This window comes from Schistocerca americana, chromosome 2 (assembly GCF_021461395.2).
Source record: "Schistocerca americana isolate TAMUIC-IGC-003095 chromosome 2, iqSchAmer2.1, whole genome shotgun sequence".
NCBI lineage: Eukaryota > Metazoa > Arthropoda > Insecta > Orthoptera > Acrididae > Schistocerca > Schistocerca americana.
Window position 1 is genome coordinate 1,029,847,892 of NC_060120.1, and position 25,789 is coordinate 1,029,873,680.

The 25,789-nt window shown below is 41.2% G+C and overlaps 1 protein-coding gene across 1 annotated transcript in view; it reads right to left on the minus strand.

Moving 5' to 3' along the window:
* The window catches only part of LOC124594651, a 307,403-nt gene that overhangs the window by 201,533 nt on the left and 80,081 nt on the right, over positions 1-25,789 (minus strand). The window contains exon 5 of the mRNA XM_047133021.1: positions 827-944. Coding sequence (XP_046988977.1) covers positions 827-944 — 118 coding nt within the window. The remainder of the gene's footprint in view (positions 1-826; positions 945-25,789) is intronic.

Below are 25,789 nucleotides of genomic sequence, written 5' to 3' on the forward strand. Positions count from 1 at the left end.
AAATGTGCTTTACACATTACAAAGCATATGTCAGTCTCAGTGTACGAGATGCACTGGCTAACATGGCAGATGGATAGGTAGACTTTCCTCAGACCTGGGGGCACTCTGAATAATTGTTTTATGCAGCACACTACCCGGATGCAGACGCTCTTCATCCACGTGTCATGGAAACCTGTGAAACCATTCGATACCGTCAGGGAGTATTTGAAAGGATGTGACAGTTCATGATTCGATGAGTACATACAAGTTTACAAGCGAGAGAAGGACATTTGGAGAATTTATTATGCGTTTATGTGTTGATGAGCTCCAATCGTCTAAATTGTAAGCTTCCATTAATCACTCGAAAACGAAGAATTTTCGGACATGTGTTTATATGAACTTTTTTCTTGTTTTGGTATAAGGAACCTGTCCCCGAAGTTCGTAAAAGTATTTTACAGTTGGATAGGTGCATATTGAAACAGTTAGTTTGGATCAGGACAATTCACAGTTCGTACAGAGCATCTTGTAAGACCTCTTAATTAAAAGCAAAGAAAAGCTATTTTCAGAAATGAAAAATAGCGGAATTCACACCGTACTTAAGAGACAAACCCAACAATGTGGCAGTGAAGTAAAACACTCAGTATATCATCTCTAGCTTAATTTTTCCTAGTGTGGTGTTCCGTGCCATTTCTCAAAGGCATAATATCACTTTATTGTGATACGGTAACAACATTCTGCAAGACAAAACTGAATTTACTGTGTTCGACAATCCTTTTATGAGATTGTATACTCGTAAAAATTACGTTTAATAATTCTCGCCGGATAGCCTGCGTGTTTCATTACTCACGTGAGGAGGCGAATTGCCTCTTTGGCCGTCCACGTGGAGTCCATGACGACGAGCAGGTGAACGTAGGGAGGGTTCCAGAGTTCTCCAGCGCAAGATGGGTCCTTCGCCAGGACATCACCTGTAACATTGAGGATATTCCTGTGAGTGAATGTAGTGAGCACCTTCCCCTCGGATCTTTCTGTGAAGCGCCTTGTAATTTTACTCTCAAATTCACATAGCAGACGCCTGACACTGATACATCGACTCAGGTTGTACAGACATCTAAACACTTTTTTACAGGTGCTGTGTCTTTACTTTTGATAGTAGAAACCTCTTCAGCCTCTTAAAACTGTTCAAACATACGAGGGCTATTCATTTCGTAAGATCCTATCGGTCGCAAAATGGAAATCACAGTGAAAATCCGATAAAATTTTGTATAGACATTTTGGTGGAATGGACAGTGTCTTGAAAGGAGGGTATAAGGTGAACATCAACAAAAGCAAAACAAGGATAATGGAATGTAGTCTAATTAAGTCGGGTGATGCTGAGGGAATTAGATTAGGAAATGAGGCAATTAAAGTAGTAAAGGAGTTTTGCTATTTGGGGAGCAAAATAACATGATGGTCGAGGGTAGAGAGGATATAAAATGTAGGCTGGCAATGGCAAGGAAAGCGTTTCTGAAGAAGAGAAATTTGTTAACATCCAGTATTGATTTAAGTGTCAGGAAGTCATTTCTGAAAGTATTCGTATGGAGTGTAGCTATGTATGGAAGTGAAACATGGACGATAAATAGTTTGGACAAGAAGAGAATAGAAGCTTTCGAAATGTGGTGCTACAGAAGAATGCTGAAGATTAGATGGGTAGATCACATAACTAATGAGGAAGTATTGAATAGGATTGGGGAGAAGAGAAGTTTGTGGCACAGCTTGACTAGAAGAAGGGATCGGTTGGTAGGACATGTTCTGAGGCATCAAGGGATCACCAATTTAGTATTGGAGGGCAGCGTGGAGGGTAAAAATCGTAGAGGGAGACCAAGAGATGAATACACTAAGCAGATTCAGAAGGATGTAGGTTGCAGTAGGTACTGGGAGATGAAGAAGCTTGCAGAGGATAGGGTAGCATGGAGAGCTGCATCAAACCAGTCTCAGGACTGAAGACCACAACAACAGCAACAGATATTTTGGACAGTGTTGCTAGAGTACCCGTCGGTCTTTCCAGCTCTGAGCTCGCTGTGAGCAGATAAAGATGCCTATGGCTGTAGAATCTACCGCTAAGTATGAGTGCCTGCTTATGAGATTTCGCTTGATTTCATGTAGGCCATATAATGTAAGAGTCGCGGATACCCTTCTTCATGACAATTCTCCGCCGCACACTGCGGGGCAATGCAGTGTTTTCGATGGGAAGAATCCGATCACCCACCATACAGCCCGAAATAGACTCCATCTGCTCACATCATCCGCTGGCTATGAAGACAACGTTTTGTCTCAGACAACGAGCTGCAGAGCAGCGTAAAGAATTGGCGGAAGGCTTAGGTGGCTGCCTTCTATGACGTACGAGGGTGTTGGAACAATGCTACGACAAATCTCGAAGTCGGAGCAGCGATTATGTACGGTAACAGGTGGAAGGTGTAGCTGATTGTTCCAAATAAAACGTTTTTGATTTTCACTGTGGTTTTCATTTCACGGCCGATCGGACCTTCATAAACAGATAGCCCTCATACTTCGCACCATTTTTATAATTTGTTTCTTGGAAGCTCTCTCTCAATGCTTTTTTGTTCACACAAAGTGCTTCAATACAGCCCGTGGAGGTTCTTTTCCTTTTATTTGGCTTGCGTTTATTGAATCATACTACCAACATCATGGTACAAATATAAAATTTTATCTACAGAGAAATCAGAATATAAATAGTGTCAACAATGATTTTAAATTATTTTACAATTCCCATCTAGGTTCAATACTTATAGTTAAGGAATCTTGGTATGTCAACTATAGACAAAATAGATTATAGAAAAGAGAACTCAGCAGAGTTTGGGAAGCATACACTGGAGACAGGAATGTTTATCCAACCTCTGACAGAAAACCACATTTCCAACAGAAATTTTACAGTCTCGTCGACAGCAAAAAAGGAATTTGTGTATTTGAGGATTTTCGTGACACAATGAAATAGGATTGCTTTTTGGAAAGGAGAACCTTCAATTTGGCAAGAGTTTTCGGTAAGCCGTTATGCTGTGCTTCGAAGAAACTGCAGGAAAACAGCAAGTAGTTGGGATCTCCTTCCTTCTTCTGACAGTCGTAGAAAGGATTATCCTTGATGCATATACGATATAAATAGTAAGGAAGTGAACCATAGTTGTTACGCATTCGTAGCAAGGTAGAGTGGTGTGCAAAAGTTTAGGGTTAAAGTAATTTTCACATGATGTGTCTGCCAACTAACAAAGCTGGGTGAAACTTAGGCCATTCGTAGAAAGAACTGCTTTGGTGTACTACAGAGGGTAATTTAAAGAGATATGCAATGAGATGAACAGAAATGACACTTTCATTCAAAACCAATAATTACATTGAAGACACCGCGATTTTTGATGGTGCCCTGGACTTCGCAGAGGGTGTGTGTTCACCATAGACGGCAAAGCATGCCTTGCAAGTGCTCTCATGCTGGCTGCAAGGTTCGTGAGACGTTCGTGTGGTAGGGCGTTGCAAATAGCCGTGTCTTTAGTGTAATTATTGTCTTTTAATAAAAGTGTCGTTTCTGTTCATCTCATTGCGTGTTTCTTTCAACTACCTTCTACGACAGGCTGTAGCAGTTCTTCCTAATTATGGTCCAAGTTTCACCAAGCTATGTTACTTACCAATGACACACCATGCGAAAGTTACTTCCGTTCTTAAGTTTTGCACGCCAGTGTAGTTATTTGTTTCCTACGTGCGTGAATCCAGGAGGTGCTAATCCTGAATAGAGAGCACATTGTTTTTAGTCGTGAACCCTTTGGGTACACTCTTCAATCTGTCAAAATATCTCGAAGGATCATTTCAAGCTTGGTCTGTGAGCCTATTGTCACTTTAGGGCAATAAGCGTTCTCAGTATGAAAAGTTTCCCACCACACCGACGTCATTCGAACATTCGACCGCTATCGTGAGACACAAAACATACTAGATCTGCCTTGCAGTGGTCACTGGCGAACAACGACACAAGCTTGTGAGCGCTAACTACAAATTGTAGCTCGTGGATGGCCCTAGGAGACTGCTATAGAATTGTGCGCCTTCTTTCTTGAGACTGCTGGGATAGTTGTGCCAACCCAGAACGTACGGACGGTCCCCAGACGATCAGGTTGACCTCTAGGCACAAGTCACGACCGGCAGTGCAACAACCAGTACGGCAGTATAGGTAGGTGCGAAACAGAACACCAGGAATGGAAACTGGATCAGTGACATCAGGTTCTCTTCACCGACATGTGCGAGAGTTGCTTGGTGCCTGATGATGGTCGTAGAAGAGTGCCGGGGCAACCAAATACCAATGTACGACTCAGGAGTGCAGTCCCAAAAGTTAAAGAGTGAGCTGGGTCAGACATCTTTTGGGGTCGGCGTCATGTACGGATGTCGGAAGCCCTCAGCGCTATTGGGGATAAAGAGACGGCTTCACGGTACCGGGACAGGATCGTCCAACCTACAATGCAGCCTCAAAGTCAGCATGTCGTCCACTGGGTCGTCTTTCAAGACGATAACACGCAGCACCGAACTTGCTTACGCCTTCCTCCAGGAGGCATGAATCAACACAATGAAATGCTGATACGACCTCAGCTGAAGATACTTGAGACCAGCTGAAAATTGCAGTGCGTTTGCGCAGGAGCCGTCACCTTACACTGAGTGATCTCAGAAGTGCCACGTGTGAAAGGGTGGAGACAGGCTTGAGCGGCAACATGGCGACGCTGTGGAGATCGTTCAAAGCAGAATCAGGATCGTACAATGCATGGCCCGGAGTAATGTGACATTGAATGTTACCCAGCAGCGGATTTTGGTTGTACTGGTATGCACTTTCAAAGACACTGCCTTTATTTTGGTAATTGGGTTGTTGTTATTTGATCAATTTTATTCCTTTTAGTTTCATATTCTTTCACTTCCTGCTCCCCTTGACATAAACCCAGACAGGCTCTGAGACATGCGTGTGACGTAAAACGTTTCTTGAGCTCCACAATTCCCATTACAGGTTTCTGGAATTGTAGAGAGGATTTAGGACATAAAGTTTTGATAATACCCCCTTAAATTCTTTAAATCGTAAGACATTTAAAGAGGCAGATGTGGACGCTGACCACAATTTATTGGTTATGAACTGTAGATTAAAACTGAAGAAAGCAAAAAGGTAGGAATTTAAGGAGATGGGACTTGGGTAAACTGAAGGAACCAGAGGTTGTTGTGGTGTCACCGCCAGACACCACACTTGCTAGGTGGTAGCTTTAAATCGGCCGCGGTCCATTAGTACATGTCGGACCCGCGTGTCGCCACTGTGTGATCGCAGACCTAGCGCCACCACAAGGCAGGTCTCGAGATACGGACTAGCACTCGCCCCAGTTGTACGGACGACGTAGCTAGCGACTACACTGACGAAGCCTCGCTCCTTTGCCGAGCAGATAGTTAGAATAGCCTTCAGCTAAGTCAATGGCTACGACCTAGCAAGGCGCCATTAGTAACATTGCATGTATCTAAAGAGTCTCACTAGTATCACCACAATCTCCAGGTGTACCAAAACGATGGATTAAAGTTAAGTATTCCAGAAGCTACGTACTTTTCTTTATAGCATTCATTACGTATCCTGTTTCAGACCTCACGCCATCCTCCTTTAACTTAGTGCGTGCCTTTCGGCTTCCTCTCATTGTGTCTAGGCTGTCTTGTCTAGACACAACAGTTGTAGAGAGTTCAGGGAGAGGATTAGGGAACGAAATACAGTAGAAGAAGAATGGGTAGCTTTGAGAGATGAGATAGTGAAGGCAGCAGAGGATCGAGTAGATAAAAAGACGAAGGCTAGTAAAAAACCTTGGGTAACAGAAGAAATATTCAAATAATTGATGAAAGGAGAAGATATAAAAATCAGTAAATGAAGCAGGCGAAAAGGAGTACAAACATCTCAGAAATGAGCTTGACAGGAAGTCGAAAACAACTAAGGAGGGATGGCTAGATAACAAAGGTAAGAATGTAGAGCCATATTTCACTAGGGGTAAGATAGATACTGCTCACAGGAAAATTAAAGAGATCTTTGGAGAAAAGAAAACACCTCTATGAATATGAAGGGCTCAGATAAGAAAGAAAACAGTCCTAAGCAAATAAGGGAAATCAGAAAGCTGGAAGGAGTATATAGAGTGTCTATACAAGGGTGATGTACTTGAGGGCAATATTATGGAAATGGAAGGGGACGTAAATGAAGATGAAATGGGAGATATGATACTGCGTGAAGAATTTGACAGAACATGTAGTTTTTAGTTTCATAATGGAAAGAAGGTCTTTCACACACATATGTCGATCGAAATACTGTAGTACTTTCGTAAACTCTTTATGGATACTGTAGTGTCCCTTAGGCGATTTTTACGCACAATGGGTGTGCAGTGAATATAACAACGTGAATAAAGTAAAACAAACAAGACTTAAGAGACATTTGTGAAGAAATGTAAGATTAATATTAACAAAAACTGTAACGTAAAGACTCTGATGAGAAAAAGACCTTATCACTGATAATTAATATCGCAGTAAAAATATATTGAAATAAAATATTTATATCTTTGTCTAACTATGTATAAAATGAACAAAACAAATCGATCTTCTTCCGCTTCCTTTGTTATATAGAGATTGTGTATAGCGCTAAACGCTTGCAGATGTTGTGATTGTTTTCTCTTCTAGACGATGTTAAGATGTGTATGTAAATTATTGCTTAAAATACATGTATAAAAATAGCTCATGTTACTATTTGAAGATAATGCAATCACCTCATCTTAATGTTTCACTTGAAGAGAGAGATTAATTAGTATTTCTCAGCTGCTACGACGCCCAAAAGCCGTTATCGCTGACTAGCAACAATTAGCCGCCATTACGCGGCAGATTTAAATATTATGTTATTTTGCAATTTTCATTCATAGCAGAGACTACTAAATCATTTCAAATCCTTATTTAATTTGAGTTTGAGTATTTCAGTAATTCAAATTTGCGAGAGGTCAGATATTTTCAAAGATACCATTTGGGGCAGATATGCTCATTCTGGCCTGGACTTTATTTCGTGAAATTATAAACTTGTAGGGAGCCTGGCGCTCATCTAAAATAAAATAAAATATTTATTTGGCCTTCTACAAAGTATTCAGATTATAATGGTCTTACCTACGCATTGAAAATAATGAATATTAAATTATCATCGTATATAGTTTAAAGTAAAGGAACATTACAATACGTGGAAACTAAACCTAAGGAAAGTAATACAGACGTCCTGAACAATTGTAACGCAAAAGAATTTGTCTTTAAAATTGGAATTTCTTTGCAGATCAGTCACTTACACCTGCTCAGGGGCAACTTCAACTGAAACGGCAAACTGTCTCGAAAACAGATACGGGATTGGCAGTGTTCTCAAAACATTTGGTAAACTACCCTGGTAATTTTTTCAAGGTCACAGTGATTCTTCAGATTTTGCATTTTCTTTGAGGTCAATGAGCTTATGGAAATGGACTGTAAATTTATGAGAGTTTGTCCCTTCTACAGTTCGGTTTTCTTCTTAAATGCTTCCCCCATCAAATCAGAAACACGTCCTTTCTCACCTCGCAATGTTTCACTGTGTGCAGTGGGCAGTCACGTGCACCTCATGTGTAAGGTCTGATATCCATTTTGCTGTTCTAGTTTTCGTTACTGTACTCTTTTTTTTCCTTCATAAATGAGCAATAGCGAGTTTTAAATCGAAAAATCGTTCCAGGTATACCACTTGACTTAACCAATGTACTTTGAAGTACTATCGCCACCACAAATCTTCGTTCATTTCCATTGAAAACTGTTGCAAAGTGACTGTAGAACGATGCGTTCAACTTCAGAAATTTTACTATTTGTACCACCAATATTTTCGCGTGCTTCGTGATGTACGTAACAATCAAACCGTTTCGTAAATCGTCGTAATTTTTTGCTAATTCATTGTCAACTAAGTCTTTAAATTCTCCTTGCACGGTACTGCACTGTCATTCCAAAGCAAATTTGCAGTACCCATCGCTTATGTGACTGCGTAAGATACTGAGAATTCTCATCGCTCTCTTCCGTCATTCTCGTTCATTTTAAAGCCTTGTGACGACATACCACTAGATTGCCTCTTTTTGGACAAACAGCCACTGAACCTGTGAGCGTCCTTCATACCGCGAACAAACAGCGAAGGGTAAACACGATTCTGCCGAACTGAAGAGAGTGGTGGCGACAGAAAAATGTCACGTCGCATTACTAAATGAAATGCCGCGCTCTGCACCGGTTACTTCCGAGGAGGAGCGAGCAAAGCAGACACAGTCCGCGTCTCGGCCCGCACGCGGCTTGCACGTGCGACTCACGTGGAAATTTGGCACAGAGTGGCCGGCCCTGTTGTAGTCGGACGAAAATGGTCTGTGTTGTCATAATTACAAGGACTGACGACGGTGGGAGGATCGAAAGCGATCCCGTCTTCTGACTTATTTTATAACCTAATGGTATATTTCCCGACATGCGTCCCTCAACAGCCGCTAGAGGCGTGTAATAGGAATTGTGAAACATCCTGTATTTTTTTTTTTTTTACCATCGGGTATGTAAAAATAAATACTCAAAAAACATTCCTGCCTTTTCCCCAACCCACCCTATAGTATTTCTGATAAAACCCAAACATATTCTACTGGTTGCGTGAATAGCTGCAACGTATTCATATATAGCCTCACTAAGACTTTTTGGGGGGTGGAGCAGTGGCTGAAAAGTTCGTCTGCTGCATAACATGGCGACTCGTTCATATAGGCTGCCCAGAGGTGACAAAGCAGCATATTTAATGTAGTTTCAACTTCTTTTTACACTAGATCTGATGTTAAAGTAACGTTTTCTGCAAAATAAAGTGTCGTAATAAGATCTGAAATGGAGGTCCCAGTTGGAACTGCTCCAGTAATATACCTCTCGCCTTAGTTAATTTAATGAAAACTAAAAAGGGATCAATAAACCACAGCACGTCTTTAAACAGATCCACAACAAACACTCAATCAAAAATCATCTTTGTTCTTGATTTCACTAATGTAATACAGGGTGATTCAAAAAGAATACCACAACTTTAGGAATTTAAAACTCTGCAACGACAAAAGGCAGAGCTAAGCACTATCTGTCGGCGAATTAAGGGAGCTATAAAGTTTCATTTAGTTGTACATTTGTTCGCTTGAGGCGCTGTTGACTAGGCGTCAGCGTCAGTTGATGCTAAGATGGCGACCGCTCAACAGAAAGCTTTTTGTGTTATTGAGTACGGCAGAAGTGAATCGACGACAGTTGTTCAGCGTGCATTTCGGACGAAGTATGGTGTTAAACCTCCTGATAGGTGGTGTATTAAACGTTGGTATAAACAGTTTACAGAGAATGGGTGTTTGTGCAAAGGGAAAAGTTCTGGACGGCCGAGAACGAGTGATGAAAATGTAGCACGCATCCAGCAAGCATTTGTTCGCAGCCCAGGAAAATCGACTCGCAGAGCTAGCAGAGAGCTGCAAATTCCACAATCAACTGTATGGAGAATCCACATTGACACTTATCTGTCCGTAACTACCTGAACGTCAACTACCCGAGGCGATGGATCGGCCGCCAGGCAGCCCGTGACAGAGCACTTCATCACTGGCCTCCAAGAAGCTCTGATCTTACCCCCTGCGATTTTTTCTTATGGGGGTATGTTAAGGATATGGTGTTTCGGCCACCTCTCCCAGCCACCATTGATGATTTGAGACGAGAAATAACAGCAGCTATCCAAACTGTTACGCCTGATATGCTACAGAGAGTGTGGAACGAGTTGGAGTATCGGGTTGAGATTGCTCGAGTATCTGGAGGGGGCCATATTGAACATCTCTGAACTTGTTTTTGAGTGAAAAAAAAACCTTTTTAAATACTCTTTGTAATGATGTATAACAGAAGGTTATATTATGTTTCTTTCATTAAATACACATTTTTAAAGTTGTGGTATTCTTTTTGAATCACCCTGTATTTTGTGCTAAGAGCCTGAGTGTATCGAATCGTGCACTTAAATAATTTGTTGGTGACTAACTCGATCAAAAATTTCAGAAAATTTGAAGTTTCATGTTTAAAATCATCTGAGAAATTTTAAGTTACTTTCTTGTCTTCGTAATATCAGGTAAAAAGTTTTCAACTGTCTTGATTCACAGTCATGCAATACTTTTTAAAAGAGTAAACCGACATTTGACTACATTTATCTTCTGTTCGATCTAGATTTCGGATTTTACGCCATTATCAAGTACATACAATGCAAAAAGTTGTTACAGCGTTATTAAGTCACACCTGTTCATGCAGTCCGAAGCAGGTAAACAAACCTAACACATTTCTTTAAGAGGTAACTGCCACAGTCAAATGGCGGTTTACTCTTTAAAAAAATAAATAGGAGAAGTATCAGACAAATCAAATTGTACATACAACGCAATTTTAAAGAAGTTGCTCCTGGAAAAATGTATAGGAATTTTGTAAGTAGGATGGTTAATAACAATCTAGGAAAGCGGTCCTTGTCACCATACTTAACTTGGTTAAAGCACTCATATGTATAGCTTTCGTGATTGCGTAAATGGGTTAAGCTCGTAGTTTCTGAGGTCAGACGTGTTTCATGATCCACGAACAGCAGCAGAAAGAGCGTTCCGCCCCATTGGGCACCAATTTTATTTGATAGCAGTATCCAGACAAGCGATATCGTGAAACAAAAATAGACTGGCCTCTTCCCCACCTCCTCTTAGCTCAGACACTGAAAGCCGTCAGAGTTTGGATACCACTAGTCCACAAGCTGCAAAAAAGTGGAAAATGAAACAAGCAGGAATAGTTATGGGATAAAAGAGACAGCCAACAGGATTGTGATGGTCTACTGCATGACAGGAAAAATAAATACCACAGAAAGAAAATATCGAAGGGTGCAACGATCAGGATCGACAAAATGTGGCTGAGATGAGAGCGTCAGGAAGGTGTGCACCAGGAAAACTAGAGAACGAATAAACTGGTCCCAATAAAGGAGGAAATCAAAGCAAAGAGAGGACGAGCGCAATATCAATAATCAGACTGAAACATGCAAGGTTAGTCGTATATGTGATCAGAATGGAGGTGGATGGACTGGACAGCGCAGACGCTAAGACAGCGGGAGGACGACAGGAGAGGCCAGAATCACGTGTGGTAATGAACTCAGGAAGGAAAAGTCTGGCAAGGAGATCAAGATTGAATGTAACAAGTGATAGAATTAAACCACCTAATAGTAGCGTGCAGCAGCAAACGCTCTCCCTACGCCCCCTCCCTGTACGTATGACCATTCTGACATTCTAATACCTTGCGTGTGGCACAACCTGTGAGCAAAATAAGAGCTATATTTACATGTTCGCTAAAGAAGAATAAAGGCGTTCAAGAACAAAACTTTCGAGTGGCCACTTTACGTAATCGCACAAGTAAAAATTATACTTTGTACTACAGCCCGTATCATTGCTTGATTTTCTTTATAGTTTCGAAGGCTTAAACCTCCATCATCAGGTGGATTTACATTTGTCAGTATGACACATGTGTGTATTGTGTTAAGATTTTGGGGGAACTTGAGGCACTGTCTAGCGGAGAAAAAAACACTATTTCAGAACATGGTTTTGGTTTCTTTTTCTTTTTTTTTTTTTTGTCTGAGAACTAAACAAAACATTTATCAAACAGTGAAAAGAAAAGCAAGTAAAATAGAATACCTCCAGTGCTCACATGTTCCTTTCACTGTCGTACACACTACATGTAAACTGTCATATTTTGTAATCAAAGATGGTTTCCAGACGCCATCTTTGTTTACAAAATATGACAGTTAGATGTAGTGTGTTACGACAGTGAAAGAAACCTGTGACCACTGGAGGTATTTTATTTTACTTGTTTTGTTTTCACTGTTTGATACACGTTTACTTTTCAGTCAGACAAAAAACCAGAACCATGTTCCGAAATAGTGTTTTGTTTCTCCGCAAGACAGTACTACAAGTTCCGCCAAAATCGTAACACAACACACACATGTGTCATACTAACAAATGTAAATCTATCTGATGGTGGAGGTCTAAAGCTTAGATACTTCTCGAGGAGATAAATAAACAGTGACTGGTAACAATAAACTTCCTGTTTCATTCGCTTTCATATCATGCTGTGACAGTCACGATGTCTCCGCTTAAGTCGACCACGATAACTGAACAAAAAAACATAAAAGTAGCATCAATGTCGTGAAAGTAGCGCGATATCAGATTACAGCCATTTTGATGATGGCTTCTCAAGGTCGATGCCGTAGAACGCGACTGGATCTGCACGCGCTAATAAAACTACAAGAGACGGAAATTGGTATCAGTAACGAGCATCTCGTTACGCAAGACAGCGTAGAACTGCATGGACATTCGCCATTCTAAAGTGACATAAAACAGAGGACAGGAATGGTTATCTACTAGGGAGATATAAAACGTGCGATTAAAGCAGGAAAAGAAATGTGACTGTTGATGAAATTTACTTGTCGCATTTCTAAATACCGCGTCTGAAAAATTACTCCGGTATGAAGAGACTAATGAAGTTAAATGTGATCTATTTAACAGAAACATGATTTTTGAATGTTTCGGCGTTTTAGCAATAATAGTAAAAAAAGTATTTACTTCGTTCATAATCAGCTAATTTCTTTTATACACTAGAACTGAGGATGGAGAACTGAGTTTGTATAAAAATTTAGACTAATGTGTTACATTGATTACCCTGTTGCTTTAATGAGAGCTAATTATCCCACAAAGCAACATCGCGCTCAAGTCACGAAATGGCACTCCAATTAGGTGTGAGGGAGGTTTAAGACACCTACCGCTCATTAAGTTTTAGGTTTACACCAAGAATTAACAAATGAGTTTGCTTATTACTGTGGGACCGGTATTTCATGAATGTTGACCAAAACCAAATGCGGAAACAAATTTCTCGGAAATAAAAATGGTTTTTTTAAATTTTGTTTGCGATACTGGTCTCTTATGTAAGCAAAACAAAACAGCCGGTCGAGGTGTCTGAGCGGTTCTAGGCTATACAGTCTGGAACCGCGCGACAGCTACGGTCGCAGGTTCGAATCCTGCCTCGGGCATGGATGTGTGTGATGTCCTTAGGTTAGTTAGGTTTAAGTAGGTCTAAGTTCTAGGGGACTGATGATCTTAGAAGTTAAGTCCCATAGTGCTCAGAGCCATTTAAACCATTTGAAAACAAAACAATGTTAAGACCATTGTATTGTATCAGACGTATGGAGAATGGGAAAGAAGACAACGACGTGCATTTTATGTAGGAACGGTACACTGAAATGACTTGGTGTTTCCCAGAGGAGTCTTCATTTTAGTTTCACCACATTTTCTACATCTACATCTACGTACATACTCCGTGAACCACCGTACGGTGCGTGGCAGAATGTACCCTGTACCACCATTGGTCATTTCCTTTCCTGTTCCACTCGCAGATAGAGCGAAGGGAAAAAAGACGGCCTATATGCCTCCGTATGAGCCCCAGTTTCTCGTATCTTATCTTCGAGGTCCTTACGCGAAATCTACGTTGGCGGCAGTACACTCGTTTCCGAACCTGAGAGCAAAACCCAATCCATGGACTGGTGTCATGCGGGTTCCCTCGGATGAAGAAACCAAGACTTTCAGCCAGCTTCAAATGCCGGTTCTCTAAATTGTCTCAATAATGTTCCTCGAAAGAAAACGCCGCCTTCTCTCCAGGGATTTCCAGTTCAGTTCGAAAGCAACTTCGTAACACTTGCATGTCGTTCGAACGTAATGGTAACAAATCCAGCAGCCGGCTTCTGAATTGCTTCGATGTCTCTCTTTAATCCTACCTGGTGCGACTCCCAAACACTTGAGCAGTATTCGAGAATAGCTCCTCGTACCAGCGTCCTATATGCGTACAAATAAATCAAATTTTCTTAAAGGTCTACCAATAAACCGAAGTCGACCATTCGCCATCCTTACCACAATCCAAACATGCTTGTTCTATTTCATATCGATTTCCAGCGTTACGCCCACATATATAAATGGTTCAAATGGCTCTGAGCACTATGGGACTTCTGAGGTCACCAGTCCCCTAGAACCCACAACCACTTAAACCTAACTAACCTAAGGACATCACACACATCCATGCCCGAGGCAGGATTCGAACCTGCGACCGTTGCAGTCGCGCGGTTCCAGACTGTATCGCCTAGAACCGCTCGGCCACTCCGGCCAGCCACATATTTAAACGAAGTGGCTTTGTCAAGCAGGAAACTGCTAATGCTGTATCGGAACGTTACGGGTTTGTCGACATAAAAGTTTTCTGGGTACAGTACCGCGTCATATTATACAAAACTACTGCTGGAGAAAAACTAACGTTTCGGCCACGGTTGCAGCGGCCTTCTTCTGGGTCTGGTAGTTTTATATAATATGACGCGTAAACGTACCCAGACAACTTTTATGTTGACAGACTCTGGCCGCGGAAGCCTACGCAATTATATTACGGGTTTGTTTTTCACTCATGAAATTTAATGTACTCTGCTATGTTGTTGAATGTACCTGACTTTTTTCTGTAGTAATGCAAGGGGTATTCGGAAAGTAAGTTCCGATCAGCCGCGAAATGGAAACCACTGCGAAAATCAGACCTGTTTTACTTGCAACAATTACCTACAACCTGCAGCTACTTATCTACATAGTCGCTGCTCCGACGTAGGCATTTGTCGTAGCGTTGTAACAACTTTCCAATACCCACGTCATAGAAGGCACTGGGTATTGAATCATGATTCACTACTGAGCGCGGGCCGGTGTGGCCGAGCGGTTCTAGGCGCTATAGTCTGGAACCGCGTGACCGCTACGGTCGCAGGTTCGAATCCTGCCTCGGGCATGGATGTGTGTGATGTCGTTAGGTTAGTTAGGTTTAAGTATTTCTAAGTTCTAGGGGACTGATGACCTCAGATGTTAAGTCTCATAGTGCTCGGAGTCATTTTTTGAACTACTGAGCACAATGCGACGCCATTCATCAGCAGTCCAGGCTTCCGGGTCACGCTAGCACCCCAAACGCAGCCCTTTGTGTTGTGGTGTTAGCGGCAGCCTGTGCATCGGACCGTAATTCCTTAGACCTGTTGCCACTAGTCTGTGACCAGTGATGCGGGCTGATACAGAATGTTGTGGGCGGTCCATCAGCTGTTATCTAATGACAGACCCAAATGTGACGTGTTTACGAGGTGCCTGGTGCACGACACGTCGATTCTCCCTGGTAGTGGTCAGTCGTAGCCGACTCGAACGCCGGCCGGGGTGGCCGAGTGGTTCTAGGCGCTACAGTCCGGAACCGCGAGACCACTACGGTCGCAGGTTCGAATCCTGCCTCAGGCATAGATGTGTGTGATGTCCGTAGGTTAGTTAGGTTTAAGTAATTCTAAGTTCTAGGGAACTGATGACCTCAGAAGTTAAGTCCCATAGTGCTCAGAGCCATTCGAACCGACTTGAACATTGACGACAACAACGGCTGGCCTCATGTTCCCGTGCCGTCCAACATGTGCCACAGTTACATCTGAATGACCCACAAGTGTGAATATTGTACGATACACCCAATGGACCAACTGGAGCACTACAATGAGGCCCCTTTCGAGGTCTGTAAGGTGCTGATAACGCTGTCTCACTCTAGCACGTGGTATCTCCGTGGTCTTCACTCAACATCTAACGCTGTTCTCGCCCATTATACACCCTACCAGACCCGGAAACAAAACCGAACAGCCGGCCGAAGTGGCCGTGCGGTTAAAGGCGCTGCAGTCTGGAACCGCAAGACCGCTACGGTCGCAGGTTCGAATCCTGCCTCGGGCATGGATGTTTGTGATGTCCTTAGGTTAGTTAGGTTTAACTAGTTCTAAGTTCTAGGGGACTAATGACCTCAGCAGTTGAGTCCCATAGTGCTCAGAGCCATTTTTTGAAAACCGAACACCAACCACACTAACGTAGTCTGGCGTCCGTTCTACCTATCACAGAGAACAGCGGCTCAAGTTATTTACATATCTGCCGTTAGTGTGTACGTGTGCGAAGTTACGTTGACATTCGACCATATCATCTGGGTGCCTGACCTTTTTTGTTAAGCAGTATTTTTTTTACACTGTTCCTTAAACGCGGCTTATAATCAAATTGAGTATCGTCCCATCTGTGCGATTCGACTCGTGATTTCCTGTCAGAAACGTCACAGTTGGTACTACTTGACAGGAAGTTATCCAGTGAAACTGAAGTGATATCTGTGGTTCGTCGGGGAAGTGTTATAATCCATCTGCTGTTCCTAGTCTGCATAAACGATTTAGGAGACAATCTGAGCAGCTCTCTTAGAGTGTTTGCAGAGGATGCTGTCTTTTACTTCTGATAAAGTCACCAGAAGATAAAACGAGTTACAAAATGGTCTGCACTGTGCATAAACTGGCGTTTGACCCTAAATAATAAAGAGTGTGAGGTCTGCTCATGTGTATTACAAAAATTTCCGTTACACTTCGATTACATGGTAAATAATACAAATTTAAAGCTGTTGATTCAACTAAATACGTAGAGATCACAATTACGAAAAACTTACATTGGACCATCACATAGAAAGAGTTGTGGGGAATTCGCACAAAAGACTGCGTTTTAATGGCAGAACAGTTAGAAGATGCAACAAATCTACTAAAGTGGCTGCCAACACTACGTTTGACCTTTCGCTTTTGGAGTACTGTTGTGCGGTTTGGGATTCTTACCGGATAGGATTAACGGAAGAGTTCGGAAACGTTCAAAGTTTGTTTTGTATAATCAGCGAATAAGGGAGAGAGTGTCAGCAATACAATATGCGCTGGGGTGGCAACCATCGAGACAAAGGTGTTTCTCGTTGCGGCGATATCTTTTCATGAAATTTCAATCACCAACTGTCTCCTCCGGATGCGAAAGTGTTCTGTTGACTCTCAGCAACATAGCGAGAAATCACCATCGTAATGAAATAAGAGGAATCACAGCTCGCGCGGAAAGATTTAAGTGTTTACCTTTACAGTGTGCACTGGAGAGTGGAGTGATCAAGAGATAGTTTGCCACACAGTTAAATGTCAATTCCAAAATAGCCATGTAGATGTAGATGTTTAAGGGGCAATCAAATGCAGACGCCGTAGCTATTGATGCATTTATCCTACTGTGAAACAAGAGGGTCGATGCCTTCAAGGAAAAAGTTTACGTTTGGCTACGGAGAGATGACTGTACCCATGCGTGCGCCTCTTCGTCCAAAGCAAAGGGGCAATCACGAGTGTCTTTCTTCAGGGCCCCAAAAACATGGAAATCTCGTAGGGAGAGATAGTGAATGAATGGGGGATGGGTAAGGGCTCCCCAGCTAAATGTCTGCAGCGTATTCAAAACAACCTTAACAAAACGTGCGTCCGCTCATACTCTCCATACAGTCCCGATCTCTCCCCATGTGATTTCCATATTTTTGTGCCCTGAAGTAAAACATTCGTAGCCGGCGATTTATTGCCGACAAACAGGTGCACGCGTGGTTACAATCATGTTTGCGCAGGCAACCGCAAACATTTTTCCATGAAGTCATTGACCATTTTTTTCTGACAGTAGATTAATGTATTAACAGTTATGGCTATTATTTATGGAATAACGTGTATTTACTTTTTTCCATCTGTCTGCTTTTCATTTGACTGCCCCTTATACATTGTGACGTGGATGTCAAAGAGAGAATAGTTTTTTGCAAAATGTTCTGGAACGAAACTAGAACAGCTGTTAGCATGAGTGGCATAAAAGTAGATATCTTAGGTGTTGCGAAACAACTCAAATCACTTAAGAAAGGCAAGTCTTCCGGTCCTGAAGGTATACCAATCAGGTTCCTTTCAGAGTATGCAGACGGAATAGCGCCTTTCTTAGCAATCATATACAACCGCTCACTTGACGAAAGGTCTGTTCCTAAAGACTGGAAAGTAGCACAGGTCACACCAACATTCAAGAAGGGAAATAGGAGTAACCCACTGAATTACGGACCCATATCACTGACTTCAATTTGCAGTAGGATTTTGGAACATACACTGTACTCCAACATTATGAATCAACTTGAAGAAAATGACTTATTGATACATAACCAACACGGATTCAGAAAATATCGTTCTTGTGCAACATAGCTAGCTCTTTATTCCTATGAAGTAATGAGTGCTGTGGACAAGGGATCTCAGATCGATTCCATATTCCTAGATTTCCAGAAGGCTTTTGATACCGTTACTCACAAGCGACTATTAATCAAATTGCGTGCACATGGAGTATCGTCTCACTTGTGTGACTGGATTCGTGATTTCCTCTCAGAGAGGTCACAGTTCGTAGTGATAGACGGTAAATCATCGAGTAGAACAGAAGTGATATCTGGCTTTCCTCAAGGTAGTGTCATAGGCCCTCTGCTGTTCCTGATTTACATAAATGATCTAGGTGATAATCTGAGCAGACCCCTTACATTGTTACCAGATGACGCTGTAATTTACCGTCTAGTAAAACCATCAGACGATCAATGATAATTACAAAATTATCTAGAGAGAATTTCTGTATGGTGCGAAAAGTGGTTCAAATGGCTCTGAGCACTGTGGGACTTAACTCCTGAGGTCATCAGTCCCCTAGAACTTAGAACTACTTAAACCTAACTAACCTAAGGACATCACACACATCCATGCCCGAGGCAGGATTCGAACTGCGACCGTAGCGGTCGCGAGGTTCCAGACTGTAGCGCCTAGAACCGCTCGGCTACCCCGGCCGGCTGCGAAAAGTGGCAATTGGCACTACACAAAGAAATATGCGAGGTCACACGGATACTAAAAGAAATCCGATAAATTTTGGATATACGATAAATCGCACAAATCTAAGGGCTGTCAATTCGACTAAATACCTAGGAATTACAACTACGAGCAACTTAAATTGGAATGACCACATACATAATTTTGTGGGGAAGGCGAAACAAAGACTGCGCTTTGTTGGCAGAACACTTAGAAGATGCGACAAACCCACTAAAGAGACAGCCTACATTACACTTGTCCGTCATCTGCTGGAATGTTGCTGCGTAGTATGGGATCCTTACCACGTAGGGTTGACGGAGGACATCGAAAAAGTGCAAAGAAGAGCAGCTAGTTTCGTGTTATCGCGCAATAGGGGTGAGAGTGTCACAGATATGATACGCGAATTGGGGTGGCAGTCACTGAAACAAAGGCGGTTTCCTTTGCGGCGAGATCTATTTACGAAATTTCAATCACCAACTTCCTCTTCCAAATCTGAAATTATTTTGTTGACATCCACCTAGCTAAGGAGAAATGATCATCATAATAAAATAAGAGAAATCAGAGTTCGAACGGAAAGATTTAGGTGTTCCTTTTTCCCACGCGCCATTCGAGAGTACAATGGTAGAGGAGTAGTATGAAAATGATTCGATGAACTCTCTGCCAGGCATTTAAGTTTGAATTGCAGAGTAACCATGTATGTAGATGTAGATCACGAAATAAAATTCTCAAAATTAAAAAAAATATTAAACGAAGAACTTTTGTATTGCAATATTGTAAAAAAATTAACAACTTAAAACACTGCTAAAAACGTAACTTGGTCAAGCTTATGCATTAGTTTCTGAAGAAAAGGACCTCGTTCTAAGATTTTGGGCATTTTTTTTTTCAAATAGATTGAAAAACATAGCAATTACAGTAATGGCAAAATATCCATTTTATTATGGTTTAGACGTGTTACAATCCATATATTCACCCACAGAATGTTTCCCTTCGTTCCTGAAGACTGTGGAGTAAGGTCCTTTCAAAAACAACTGTATCAATTGTGGAACAGGCAATACAGTGAGAACTTTAAGCAACTGACGCAAGAAATTAAAAACTGTGGTCTAGAAAGTAAAATTTTTTGTATAATTTATTATAATTTTAACAATTAACTTTAGGACCGCTGTCCCCTTCCCTGATAATGTCAGGCTTCACAAACAGAATTTTTGTAATTTGCTTCTGTGCTCTGAAAATAATCTCACTGTAAGTTGAGTTCCCCGAAAATGAATTCCATAACTCATTGGTGAGTGGAAATACACGGAATAAACTAATCTACTAATTTCTGAATCACCTACGACAGTAATCCTGCGTACTCCAAACTATAGGCGTTGGATTTTTCATTTAAGTTTGTGATCTGCCTGTAGTTCTACAAACTTAGTACTTTTTACTTCTTGTATTTCCCTTTACCATTACACTATTTTAATAGCTTATGGGGATCTGTCAGAAGCACTGAACAGTAAGTAGTGAGTGCTGTGAACATTTAATGATAATCTTTTTTGTCTTGATCCATCTTTTGATGTTTTCGAATATTTCGCTACCTGCATTTTCAGTAAAGGGAATGGTACTACTTTTATTACTGTGATTATGTATCTAAAAAGTCTACACCTGAGCTACTACTCTTACACTCGTTTATCCCACAAACAGTTTCGAATTCCTGTCGTTCCAAGTCACGCAGTACACGCTGGTAGTATGATGTTTCAACACGGGCTGTCCAACGTGTTTACAAGTATTGGTGTACCGCCAGCAGCCTTGTAGCACAGTGAAAAACCACTGGTGATAAAGAAATACTAACCGGCAGTGATGGTTGACCAATGTGACGTCTTTTCAAGAAAATCTCGTTTCAAACACAACAGGAATTGCTGTTGTCAGTAAACGAAGATTAGTCTAAATCCGTTTGAAAGAGAAAATTGCTAAGGCAAACAACTGAACGCACATTAAAGTTGCATGTCTTAAACGGGCACAGAGAGAGGTACCGAAGTGGTTAGCAGCACAATGGAGTCTCATTCGGGAGGACGACGGTTCAGACCCGTGTCGGGCCATCGAGACTTAGGTTTTCCGTGTTCCTCCTAAATCGCTCCAAGTAAATGCCGGGATGGTTCCTTTGAAAAGTGCACGGCCGATTTCCTTCTCCATCTTTATTCCGAGTTGGTGCTCCGTCTCTAGTGACTTCGATGTCGACGGGACGCTAAACCCCAATCTTCCTTCTTTCCTTATTTAAAGTATGCAAGGCACCGAACGCCGTAAATAGTCGTTTAACCCTTAAGTGTGTGAGTGTGAAGGGTTCGGTTCAGGCTGGAGACAGTTCTGTGATGTTTTGGGGATTTTTATACCATTTGGTGGGCCCCCTCATATAGCTTACCGTGTACAAGAACCATCATACTCATTTCAACATTATCTGTGACCAAGTGTTGCCTTTTCTTCTACATGTGCATGATAATTGTGGTATCGCCGAGACGACGTGTGGCATCCCTGTTTAAGTCTTACATGTACTAGAGCGATAAAATTGGAAACAGTGTCGTGTTGTGAAAATATGGTGAATTCTGAAATATGTATTGCAAATCTATTATTTTGTGCTTGATTTCAGAGCATAATTCAGTAGTTAAAATATTAATCTGCTTTGTTTCGTGTGGAGGACTCCTCTCCTGAATTATTAAGTAAATACATTATAGTTTTTCTAACGGTCATAAGCTATTGTGATGACTGGGTGTTGTGTGCTGTCCTTAGGTTAGTAAGGTTTAAGTAGTTCTAAGTTCTAGGGGACTGATGACCATAGATGTTAAGTCCCATAGTGCTCAGAGCCATTTGAACCACCATAAGCTATTGCAGATCATTGTTGGGTCGCGACCATAAACCGCTAATAGCTTTATATCTATGTAATAATTTTCGAGCTTAGTGCTCAGGAATATTTTTTTTACGTATTAAATACTCTGACTTGGTCGATTTCGCTTGAAGAAATCTGGCAACAATGAATGTTTTATTAAAGACTTAACTTGAAGACAAATACAAAATAGATAATCGAAGTCGAGTTATTTTTCATTCTGGATTCTCAAACAATAAAAATTATTTCATTACAATAATTTTTTATTACGTGAGTGTTTGTACTGGCAATCCCTCTCGACAGTGTATATTATATGTCGGGCAAACCTAAACAATTTCATACTGTTGACGTCATAGACGCGAGGCTTTACCGGACATATTCGTTAACAACATTTCATAATCTTTTCTCACGTAATGTCACATCTTTAACAGTTTGTGCTTTGTGCTTTGTGCTTTGTCGTTGTATTTATTCCAATTGTTTTCACACGCCAAGCGGGAGCGACGAGCGTTTATGTAAATAATTGCAGGCTCACAACACCCCATAGCTCACAAACATGCAGCTTCCCACTCGATGGTACACCGTCTCATATTTATCCCCATGTCCAGAGATGATTTCAAAGCAGAGTTGGATATAATAAAATTTATTGCCACAGCCAATGGCTACAATCCAGTTCTTATTGACCACATCTTGCACAGGAAACAAAAACGAAAAATTATACCCGTCCTCTATGCCCCACCTGCTTCCCCATCCACTGTCTGTAAGAAATGGTGTACACTACCATTTGTAGGTCAGGTATCACAGATTGTAGCCAAAGCACTGAAATGCTGCAAGTATAGGCTTTCCTACTATGTCAGGAACACGACATCCCAGTGTGTTTTTAATAGCAAAGACAAGATCCAGTTATTAGCCATCAGTGGGATATACAAAATCACCTGTTCTGATTGTGACAAATTTTACATTGGTCAGTCAGGGAGAGACATATCAACTAGGCTGGCTGAACATGAACGCAGCTGGAGGTTGCAGAATTCAGACTCTGCATTTTCTGAGCATGTACTGAGTGAGGGTCACAACTACCAGCCAGTGTCCCACGTACTTCACTTAGCAAACAAAGGCCGTAAACTCAACCTGCTGGAAACCCTGGAAATTAACAAACATCTTGCTCACAGTCCAGATCTCATCCTAAATGACCAGACACAACTCAACACTTCCGCTCTCCTAAACTTCATATAACCATCTTTGTTGTTCATTACTTCACACACTCTCTCTTCCTACATATTCCCATTTTCCAGTAGTCATTAAGTTGTTTTGTTTTATTGAAGTTGTCTTTGTATTCCACATAGACTGTAGTTTCAGTAGTCAAGGCTTTCTTTTAACTGGTACTTGTATTACTGTCCATGTTTAACACCCCTTGTAGTTGTCTCAAATACTGTTCATATTTTACTTTGCTCATTTATCTAATGAAAACTGTTACACAGCCACTGCTTTGATTATAATGTTAATGCTAAAATGCAGTACCACCACACTCTTAGACTGTAGGTTCCCTCAAACACCTCCATTTTCCTGCATTTATTTATTTCTCTTTATATTATTGATATTGCTTAATTTCCTTATGTATTCTGTATTTACATTGATAACTGTCTCTTCTTTTAATTTGTTGTGTATAACTCTCCATGTTCCATACCTCCTGATGAAGCCTTGTCTAGTACTAATTTTATTTTATTTTATTAGTTTTTGTTTATTAATAGAAACTGTTATGTAGGCATTCTATTCCTATTTTGTGCTAAAGGTTTTCCTGTCTACTCCATTGTTATTCATGTACAGTTCAGTTTTTACTTTTTCATTGCAAAGATGTTACTTACTGTAAGTTTCTGCATCAGTCTAGTGTGTTACTTCTCTTCCAATGTTGTCTGCTAACATTTAACTTCTTTGGTGATAATACTCAGTAAATGTCTGAAGATGGCCTTGTAAGCCGAAAACCGGTTTACAATAAAAGTAATATTGTAGAACAAAAGCAAACTTGTGCTTTTCATTTATTATAATGTTGTTCTACCAAGAACCGACGGAAGATTCTGTTAATAATTACAGGAGCCGCTGAAAGAATTGAACAGTCTAACGACAAACTACGGTGGACCCAAAACTAAACCAAACCAAAGCGACAGTAATGAGTAGTTGCAGAACTGAAATTTGCGATAAATGCAACAGTATAACTGTTGATCACGAAGAAGACGGCGTGAAGAAACTGTGTTACCGTAGAAGCAAAACGACACACGACAGACGACAGAAAGAGCTGATAAAAAAATTAACACAGGCCATTCCTGGCCAAACGAAGTCCAGTATCAAAATCAGGCTTAATTTGAGGAAGATATATCCCAGAATGTACGTTTGGAGTTTAGCATTGTATGGTAGCTAATCATGGAGTATAGGAAAACGCGAAAAGAATAGATTCGAAATGTGTGAAGTGTGGTGCTACAGAAGAATGTTGAAAATTAAGTGGGGTTGTAAGGTAAAAAATGAGGAGATTCTCTGCAGAGTCGGCGAGGAGAGGAACATACAGAAGCTTTTGACAACAAGAACGGACAGGACGATAGAACGTGTGTTAAGACGTCAGGAAATAACGTCCATTGCACTTGAGGGAGCTGTTTGGGATAAAAACGGAAGACGAAGACAGAGATTGGAATACATCTACACCTACATCTACATCTACGTGATTACTCTGCTATTCACAATGAAGTGCCTGGCAGAGGGTTCAATGAATCACCCTCAAGCTGTCTCTCTACTGTTCCACACACGAACGACGTGAGGGAAAAACGAGCACTTAAAATTTTTCTGTGCGAGCCCTGATTTCTCTCATTTTATCGGGATGATTATTTCGCCCTGTGTAGATGGGTTCCAACCGAATGTTTTCGCAAGCGAAGGAGAAAACCGGTGATTGAAATTTCATGAGAAGATCCCGTCGCAACGTAAAATGACTTCGTTTTAATGATTCCCACTTCAATTCAGGTATCATGTCTGTGGCAGTATCTCCCCTGTTTAGCGATAATACAAAACGAGCTGCCCTTCTTTGAACTTTTTCGATGTCATCCGTCAGTCCCACCTGACGCGGATCCCACACCACACAGCAGTACTTGAGAATAGGGTGGACAAGCGTGGTGTAAGCAGCCTCTTTAGTAGACCTGTTGCACCTTCTAAGTGTTCTGCCAATGAATCGCAGTCTTTGGTTTGGTCTACCCATAATATTACCTATGTGATCGTTCCAATTTAGGTTATTCGTAATTGTAATCCCTAAGTATTTAGTTGAATTTACAGCCTTCAGATTTGTGTGATTAACGTGCAATCGAACTTTAGCGGATTTCTTTCAGTACTGATTCACAATTTTCTTTATTCAAGGTCAACTGCCACTTTTCGTACCATATAGTTATCTTATATAAATCTTTTTTCAATTAGTTTTGGTCATCTGACGATTTTACAAGACGGTAAATGACGGATTCATTGGCAACCAATCTACGACGGCTACTCAGCTTGTCTCCTATGTCGTTAATATAGATCAGGAACAATAGAGGGTGAATAACACTTCCTTGGGGAGCACCGGATATTACTCCTGTTTTACTCGATGACTTTCCGTCCATTACTAATAACTGTGACCTTTCTGACGGGAAATCACGAACCCAGTCTCACAAGTGAGGCGATATTTCATAGGGACGCAGTTTGGTTAGAAGACGCTTGTGAAGAACGGTGTCGAAAACTTTCTGTAAATATAAAAATATTGAATCAATTTGAGATCCCCTGTCAATAGCACTCATTACTTCATTACTTCGCGAGTATAAAGTGCTAGTTGTTTCACAAGAACGATATTTTCTGAATCTGTGCTGACTATGTTTTAATAAATCGTTTTCTTCGAGGTACTTCGTAATGTTCGAACACGGTATACGTTCCAAAATCCTACTGCAAATCAATGTTAGTGATATGGGCCTGTAGATCAGCGGATTACTCCTACTTTCCTTTTTGCGTATTGGTGTGACTTCAGCAATTTTCCGGTCTATAGGTACGGATTTATGTATGAGCGAGCGGTTTTATATATTTGCTATACAGGGTGTTACAAAAACGTACGGCCAAACTTTCAGGAAACATTCCTCACACACAAAGAAAGA